General features: G+C 36.2%; 1 protein-coding gene across 1 annotated transcript; it reads left to right on the top strand.

Moving 5' to 3' along the window:
* Positions 1-5,400: 5,400 nt before the first annotated feature.
* On the top strand, positions 5,401-7,392 carry LOC132179161 (UDP-glucuronate 4-epimerase 6). Its single transcript, XM_059591810.1, has one exon. It carries the CDS (start codon positions 5,628-5,630, stop codon positions 6,990-6,992), a length of 1,365 nt encoding a protein of 454 aa, XP_059447793.1. The 5' UTR covers positions 5,401-5,627; the 3' UTR covers positions 6,993-7,392.
* The last annotated feature ends 2,573 nt before the right edge of the window (positions 7,393-9,965 follow it).

Below are 9,965 nucleotides of genomic sequence, written 5' to 3'. Positions count from 1 at the left end.
AAATTGATTTTATTAACAATTTTTTGTCTGCCAAGATTGATGAAAGTCAGATTCATCCAAAATCTGAAATTTTTTCATGAATATTCTAAAAATGTCACAAGTTGGACTGTAGCATGATGCACTACTGCTGTTAATGGGAAAGGTAGACTAGGAGTCCTCTCTGCATGTGCGTGGGCCTGCCTCTACATGGCGATGGCGTCTCATTAAATCAAATCTCTCTCTCTCTTGCTCTCTCTCACAGTTTTCTCATGGATATTGCGGTGACCATGTGATTGGGAGATGGACAAGGACAGGTGACATCGAACATGACATTACTAAGGGAAGAAAAATGGGAGCCACACAAGTATGCATTTGTTACCATTCTATAATACATTTCTTACCAACTCCTGTCGTTTCCCCAACAGGGTCTTTCTACTTTTTATTTTTTAGGGTTTCAACCAATTGAGAGCAAAAAGAGAAATCAAAATTGATTCTTGTTGTTTGCCCAAAAGTTCCGTGGTTATCAAGCCTGGTTGGTGATTTTGGTTCAAAGTAATCAGATTTTTTGCGTTTTAATCCACCTGATCTAATGGAATGGGTATTGCTTCCCTCATAGAAATCAGTCAGAGTCATCAAATCGCAACAAACGATGAAAAAATCACTTGAAGCAAATTTATAGGGTGAGATAGTGTGAAAAAGTAATGCTATATACTGCACCCCATACGTCAGAGGAGAAGGGCCTGGAACTAGTTGAAGGAAGAGAGACAAAAAGAAAAACAAGCATTAAACCTCAACAGTTCCAACTTTCAACCAAGTATTTTGCCATGAAGTGTGATATGTTTTGTCTGTTTTAAGAACAATCATATCGATCTGTCGTCTGCTGGTTTTGGCGTTTACTAGGTTTTACCGAAATTCTCTATGGCACCTTAGCTTATACTTTTATTATTATTATTATCATTATTATTTCAAACCAAATTTTTACAGTGGGTTAACCATGAACTCCATGATCTTATCTGTAGGTTTCCCTATGAAAGCGAATGTTAAACAACAAGCAATGGGATCATTTTCCATTCACAGGAGAAAAGTTATAGTGCTTGCGTAATGAGTAAAAAGAAAACTTGATAGAAATCTTAATACCAGCTGGAACTGGACGTGCGTCTGAAATTAATAATTGAAGCCCAAGTTACAATTTACCAAGTACAGACAGAAATCCAGTTTTTTTTTTTTTTTTCTTTGGCAATTACATCATATAGGTCATGAAGATCTTTGATTTAAGTTTAATATGGGGATGACGATTTAGTATGTAACATTACTTTTATCAAATGGACCAAATTGGAAGTCTCACACGCCCACAAGTGCCACCAAAAACTTATGTCAGCCATGCCAAACACCTCACACCACTGCATGCTCTGCCACGAACAGATGCTTTCATCCATCTATACTCTAAACGACAAGTTGTTTAGGTGGCTCAGCAGATATGACCTCCAAATGATAAGTGGCACATGTGACCAAGTTTTTTGGCCTTGTTGGTTAACCTATCATTCGCAATTTGTTGGCCTAGTTATTTAACCTATTGTTGGTCTTCTTGTTGATCAAGGCCTATTTTCGGTCCATTGTTAGCTCATTTATCGGTTCTAGTCAGATTTATTATTTGCCCTGCTCAAATTGTTTGGATTATTATGGTCCATTATCGGCCTATTGTTATTGGCCTAGTTTCAACCCATCTCCAGTCGCTACCATCTTCGGACAATGTTGCCCGGTGCTACCTCCGGTCCAATTTTTTTTTTTTTTAGTTGTATATTGTTATGATTATACAAGAAAAGTTAGACTATGACACAATTTTATTATGGTTATTATTTTAAAGCTACTTTCTGGATACGAGGGTGACCATTTTGTGACATTTGCATATATATTGCATACAAAGAGAGGAATTATTTTATTCCAAAAAAATGAAAATAAATAGGTTTTATTTGGTTATAGATAAAAAATAAATAAAACAAAACAAATAGTATAAACCGTTTATATATTGAGAAATTAAAGAAAAACACAGTATATATATAAAATAGTTTTGTATCAAACGGCCTTGTGCATTTAAAGGGAGAAATCAAACATAAAAAACTCATATCGTAAAGAATCCTATATATTAATTAAATTCTTAATCATTTCCAAGAGGTTAGAATCTAGATTTCAGAGGGATTTCTGATGTAGGTACCAACCACACCGAAGGGTGATTAGTGATTACTTAATAAAATTTGGAATTCTAAAATAAATATTAGAATCGTTAATGAACACTGACATTTAGTTTTGTTTTATCCATGAAGAAAGTCAAAAGAAAAACAGTACTATTGAATTTTGGAAATATGAATATAATATTGTTAAAACTAGTATCCCTTAAATAATCAACAATACTTAATTATAGATATTTTTTTTTGTAGGTCATTCTAGATATTCAAACTTTACAACTATAGGAATATGTTCCCTTTTTTTTTGTTGGAGGCCCTTTGTGCTAGGGGCTACATAGGAATATAATTGAAGAGTTTTAACTCCACAACATTCCAAGACAGGGCCAAGGAATAATAGTACCAAAGTACATTTTATACCACCTTTACTCTTCATTTTCTCTCAACATTTTTTTTTTCAATAACAAAAAAATGAAAAAATAATAATTGGGTAGTCTTTTAACGGATCTGAATCCCCTCTAATTGGAGAGAAATTGGAGATTCTCTAATTGTTAATCGTGACCTTTCATTTTAAATTTAATAGTCTATAAAATTATTTAAATTTCGGTAAAACAAAAGTCAATATTTAATGCCTCGGTTATACAAAAGTAGTTAGCGTTTTATAGACCATTAAATTTAAAATAAAGAACCATAATTAACAATTGAAAATTGAAAATTTCTGGATCTCAATTCGTGACAAAATGCATGACGTGGAGAACAATAACTAAAAGCACTTATAAGATATGATTTGCTATTGCAATTTTAAATAAATATAAGTTTTGGAATATTCGACATTTGAACAGAAGAACGAAAATACATGGGGATTAATTAATAAGTCAAATCCTTTTAATTTTCCGCCAATAGAAAACAAAGAAAACTAGATAATATCCCTTTTGAACCACCCCAAGTGACCCCACCCTTTGTCTCCAAAGACTTACAGCTGGATAAATCTTTTTTTTTTTTTACAATAAAAATTCCTCGCGCGTGATACCGACAACGAGCATACGCAAAAGATTCTGCCCCCTTGTCCTCCGGCTTAGCAAATGACGGTAATTAATACCCGATTATCCCACGCAAATTACGAGAGGAATACAAATTAAACTCATAATCACAATCTGCCGACAAAATGAGCGAGAGGGCAATCCCTTTCGCGCATTGAACTGATTGATTAACACATACACAATATCTCAAAGGGAAATTGGGAAAAAACATGTCAAATTCCGGCTCCACCACTATCAGCTTATCAGGCATATTTCTGGCTTTTTCGGAAGCATAGAAAAGCTTTTCCGTAGCCTACCGTTGCATAACGTACATCTGTAGCGGGGGGGCCAATATAATCAAATACATTATTCTAATGGAATTATATCCCCGGCACACATTTCTAGCACAACCATCCTGATTCCTATGAACATATAAAAAAAAAAATTATAGTCAATATAACATTTTCTGCTTTCATTTTACAGCTTCTCAAATGGATGTATTTAGGGGTGGCAAAATGGATCGGCGGGTTGGCCAGTTTATGACCCGTAATGACACGCGATTCATTTAAGGTAAATTTAAATATGATTTGTTTAGTTAACGAGTTGACCCCACCAAATCCGAACAACCTGAACATGACACGATAAGTTTGCAGTCACCTAATAGGACTTGCTTAATTCGTTTAGCTTTTTTTTTTTTTTTTTGGAAAATGAAAATGATGAGTCGGGTCATAAACGGGACAATTAACCCGTTTGTGACCCAAACCTGTTAAGGGTAAACAAAAAAATAATAATAATCATGTCTGACGGGTCACTCATAAAAGAATCAACCCATTTATGATCGAAGCTTGTTTAGAGTAAACCCAAACTTAAAAATTTTGTGTCTATTTATGTCGAGTTGTCAAATCATATAAAAATTGCCGACCCTAGATATATTATTATTTGACTAAAAATAAATAAGGAGCATTTCTTATCAAAATATCCATCACATATAAAAAATGTGGGAAAAAATAAAAAAAGGAATATTAATTGCTTCTCTCTCTTTCCCCCCCATGTGACACAGTGACCGACCTCACACGGAATGATATGGGAAGAAGACTGAAGAGACCCCCACAAAGAAAGAAAGACGTGGCACTGGTAGCCCTATGAACCTTCCTCCCCATTCCCTCCGGGGAGCATCTACCACCAATTCGAAAAGCACATGATGTGGGTTCCATCTGTGGACCCCCCACCTCTCAAACCCAATCATTTTTCCTACATTAATTTTTATCTATATTATCCAGGAACATAAATAAAAACTCCCAACAAATATTAATTACTAATAATTAATAAATTAAAAATAATAATAATAATAATAAAAAGCAGTCAAAAAATGCTTTAGTGGACTGATTTTGGTCCCATGGCATTAGCAGATATGAATAAACCCATGGACTTGGTGGAAATTACATGCTTTTTTTGTTTGATGCTGGCATGTGGGATGTCGTCGGTGAGGTTAATGGACAAGATGTGATTTATCTTTATAATCACATGCATTGTAGCAGCAGCAGCAGACGTGGCAATTATGGCGATGGAGAAATACTAATTAATAATACAAATAAAAATGTAATGATTATTTTGATGGGAGTGATGTGATATATAATTTATATTCAGAATTTTTCTCATTTATTCTGAAAAGGAAAAGGAAAAGGAAAAGAGGAGTACGTAGTACGTTGGAGTTCACATACCGTAACTATAATGAAAATTAAAATCATTGCCAACGACAAACAAATACTAATTTTGAGGGATTAAAATGGGCATAAGATATTCCAAGAACCTTAAAAACCCTGTCGGTAACAAACGGTCAACATAATCGCCATCAATAATGCAAAATGTGCAGTAGTAAAAGCTTTGACTTCAAGTAAGAAAACCATTAACCATGCAAGCAACTTGCACACGTGGTTTCTCTAATGTTTTCTACGACCATTAATTACTGTTCAAACTAGTCCTACCAAGGCTTAATTAGTGAGATGGATATACACAGATATATATATATATATATATATTTCTTGTTCGTCCTTCTATTTCATATATTTATATAATGAAGGGTTGTTATGGTAAATAGGAGTATGAAGGAGGGGCATTTTGTTGAGCACGTTTTATAGACAACTTTCCATCTGTAATTAGTGGATCGCGAAGGGAGTTAAGAAGAAGAAAGAGAAAGTGGCGTCCAACCAACACCAACCCTGCAACCCATCTCTCTTTCCTTTATATTAATCTTTCCACACCCTTGAGAGCCTCAGGGCTCAAACTCAATCCAGCTCTCACAAACTCACACTCATACACATAATATTCACACACTTTTGGGTTCTTTTTCTCTTTGTGTTACAAAACAAAAAAAAAGACGAGAGAAATTTTTTTTTTTTAAATAAATAAATAAGAAGAAGAAGCAAGCAAGCTAGCTAGCTAGCAAAAGATGGCTTCCCCACCAGACACAAGCAAGACCATAAAGCTAGAGCGCTACAACAGCTACCTCCGGAGAGTGAACAGCACGAAGCTCCTCAACGCCTCCTCCAAGATTTTATTCCGAGCCACTCTCCTCATCGCGCTTGCGCTCATCTTCTACTTCACCGTCAATTATCCGCCGCTTTCCGATAATCCCCACCATGTGCACACCCACCACAACTTCCTCTCATCTGCCCTCTACGGCCCTCGATCTGGCGGCGCAGCCTGGGAGAAGCAAGTGCGGCACTCGTCCACCCCGCGCCGCCCCAACGGCATGTCCGTGCTTGTCACCGGCGCCGGAGGCTTCATCGGTTCCCACTGCTCGCTGGCGTTGAAAAAGCGCGGCGACGGCGTGCTCGGTCTCGACAACTTCAACGACTACTACGACCCGTCGTTGAAGCGCGCCAGGCAAGCGCTGCTGCTCAAACACCAAGTGTTCATCGTGGAAGGGGATTTGAACGACGGCCCATTGCTTAAAAAGCTATTCGACGTCGTTCCGTTCACGCACATCCTCCACCTCGCCGCCCAAGCCGGCGTTCGGTACGCCATGCAGAACCCGCAGTCGTACGTGAGCTCCAACATTGCCGGGTTTGTGAATCTCCTGGAAGTGGCGAAGGCTGTGAATCCTCAACCGGCGATCGTCTGGGCGTCGTCCAGCTCCGTCTACGGCCTCAACACCGAAAACCCATTCTCCGAAATGCACCGGACCGACCAGCCCGCCAGTCTCTACGCCGCCACCAAGAAAGCCGGCGAAGAAATCGCCCACACCTACAACCACATCTACGGCCTCTCCCTCACCGGCCTGAGATTCTTCACGGTGTACGGACCTTGGGGGAGACCAGACATGGCCTACTTCTTCTTCACAAAGGACATCCTACATGGCAAGACCATTGACGTCTACCAGACGCAGGACGAGAAGGAGGTGGCGCGTGACTTCACGTACATCGACGACGTCGTCAAAGGGTGCCTCGGAGCGCTAGACACGGCGGAGAAGAGCACCGGTAGCGGCGGCAAGAAGCGCGGCCCGGCGCAGCTGAGAGTCTACAATCTGGGAAACACGTCGCCGGTGCCGGTGGGAAAGTTGGTGTCCATATTGGAGAATTTGCTAAGCACCAAGGCTAAGAAGCACGTGATCAAGATGCCGCGTAACGGAGACGTGCCCTTCACGCATGCCAATGTGAGCTTGGCCTTCAGGGATTTCGGATACAAGCCCTCCACGGATTTGGCTGCCGGGTTGAGGAAATTCGTCAAATGGTATGTAAATTATTATGGGATTGAATCCAAATTCAAGAAGGAAAATAAGTTCGGCAACGAGCGTCCAGAAGAATCCGATTGATGATGGTAAATGCTCGTAATTAATCATCACATGGGTGACTTTTGTTTTTTTCTGCTGAATTAATTTCTGCTTCTTTTTTTTTTTTTTAATATAAGTTATTGTTGGGATGGATCAAATTGTACTTGAAGAAGCTGTTCTTGTTGTAACATAGAGATATATAAATTTGTTATAGGAGATGATGAAGAAGAAGAAGAAAAAAGAAAAAAATTAAGAATTTGTGGGAGAGATCGGGGAAGTGTAGATCTGAGGTGGGGGGAGGGTGGTGTAATAATGTGGGTGGGGTCTGCTAGAAAGCTTGCAGATCTCAGCCGTTGCTTTGATATAAAAGAAAGAAAGAAATTTGTGATTGAACAACAACAATGATAACGATGGCCTCAAGAATCTTGTATGCCCTTTTATTTGTTTATTCTTCATCCATTTTATTTACCTTTTGCCCTTTTTGCTCTTTGTTTTGGTAATAATACAAGTGGAATATAAACTACGCAGGAAGAAGATATATATATATACAATTTCTCTGCTTTTTTGAAGATGGCGGAAAATTCATAATAAAAAAAAAATTAATTGGTCCAAATTAGGGTACAAAAGGGTGATGGGAACAATGAACCAAGGTGGAATTGATGGGATTTGATGGCCCCATGTTAACGCGTAATTAAAATGAAGTGGATCGTTAGATATTGTTTGGTTAATGTGATTGTCAAAAAACATTTTACTGAAGTTGACAAGTGATGTGTAATTCGAGTACAACTCTGATCTGATCAGGTACCACAGTTTCCTTTTTTATTTGGTAATGCATTAATTTCATGTCAAATACTACTAGAAATAGCAGGTTTAATCCCTTTTTAGTAATTTCCATTATGAGTAAGGTTTATTAAAATAGGAAAATTTGTTTTATTTTAGGATGATTTCCAAAAGTATATATAAGGGATTAGTAGACTTTTGCGTTACTATACGTCTTACAGAAACCGTCGTCTTTGCTGCTATGATCTTTGTCAACTACATATATATGTAATATGTCCCCCCCGACCACTCCTGAATATATATATATATATATATATATATATATATATATATATAGGCTCTCTTTGTGCTTTGTTTAGGTCAGAATATGTGTATTAGTGTATATCTGGAATTAGGGTTTCCTATAATTTCTTTAAAATTGTAAAATTTTAAATTATGTAATTTTGGCCATTTTTAGGCATTGAAACGCTTGAAAAATGACACCTATTAAAAATGTGGTATGTTACAATTGAAAATTAAGTATATTTTCATCAAATTCTTGCTCTCTATATTATAAAAAAGTTTTAGGCCAAAAAATGTTTTTTAATTTTATGAGTAAGAAACGTCTATATAAAAGTGAAAAGAAAGCCTTTTAAAAGGAAAATTATTTTTTGTTACCTCAATTAACACGCTACATTTTTAATATGTATCATTTTTCAAGCGTTTCGATGCTTAAAAGCGTTCCGTCACTTCCTTGTGCCTACTAGGGTTTTGAATATTGGCAGCCTATATATATATAAAGTAAAATTAGGAGAATGCGCATCAGTGCAGAATATGCGCCAATAATGGAGCAAAAAAAAAATGCAGTGCTATGAATAAGTTTCCGAGTTACAAACAAAAGTTGGAGGTGATATGATATGGGGTTGGATTAGATGCATATTCTGACTTTAAGCCCGCAAATTTTGGAGAAATCCCTGGATGGAGATGTCATATACCAACACACTGCCTAATTTTGTCTCCCACTATATATATATATATATATATATATATATATATTCAAACTCTTATATAATTCCTTGATTGACTTGGAGTGCCCATAAATCATCTAATGATTTATGGGTATTTTTAAAAAATAAAAAATAAAAAATAAAGATTGATCCAATAATATATGAACACTCTACATCAACCTAATTATACAAAAATTATATAAAAGTTGAATTTGTAGGAAATAAATTGATTTATTGTTAAAAATTTGAGATTTATTTCTAATTAATTTAAAATTCAAGGTCAAAGAATATTTATATATCCCTGCAGTTTCAAATCTCACATTGCTTTGATTAGACTCGGGGTGGGTTAGCAATATGATCCCACAGATCCAGGTAAGAATGGCGTGTTTTTTTTTTCTTTCTATTCTTGGAACTTGGCCTCTGGTCAATGACTCAATGTAGGGATTTTTTTTATTTTTTTTTAAAAGACAAATTATTAGAAAGGATATAGAAAGTCAAAGAAATTGAGTGCAAAAGAAGACATGGCAAGATTATTAGAATACAAAACAGCGGTTTTTGTATAATTTAATATGTAAGACTGATTTTGTATGTTGCTTGCCATATTTATCTTACCAAACTCTCTCTAATACTATAATACTTGTCTTTATTTATTTTGTTGATAATGAGGTATACTCGGTTTTTCTTATTATATATTTCATAGAGAATCTAAATTATTGTCATATTAAGATTCCAAAATTTTGGTCGATCGCCCGTTTACTTGAGCTTAACAAATGATTCCATTGAGTTTCCAATGATCTTGGAAACTCAATAATATGATTTTAATAGGGCTTGGCCTAATATATATATAAAATATTTAAGGAAAATTTTTCATGGCCCCCAACCCCTCTTTAAATCCAGAACGAGGTGTAATTTGTTTTCTTTTGGGATAATTATCTTTTACCCCTATGAATTACAGCGTCATGACACTTTTTTCCATGAGCTACCAATTATGACATTTGATTCCATCAAATTATCATCTTAGGACAAAAAGCCCTATTCCATTAGTCAAAAAAGTTAAAATTGACGGTCAACGGTTATGTGCAAGTCATATGCCATTTGAAAAAAATTTCTTCCACTTTTGCCCTCACTTCAGACCAAGAAAATGACGCATATTCACTCCTAAACATATTAACTTTATTTGTTTGAAGTGAGGGCAAAAGCGAAAGAAAAAAAATTTAAAAATGCACATGACTGTTGACTGTCAATTTTA

Source organism: Corylus avellana, chromosome ca4 (assembly GCF_901000735.1).
Source record: "Corylus avellana chromosome ca4, CavTom2PMs-1.0".
NCBI classification, from domain to species: Eukaryota; Viridiplantae; Streptophyta; class Magnoliopsida; order Fagales; family Betulaceae; genus Corylus; species Corylus avellana.
This window is presented reverse-complemented; position numbering and strand designations above follow the sequence as displayed.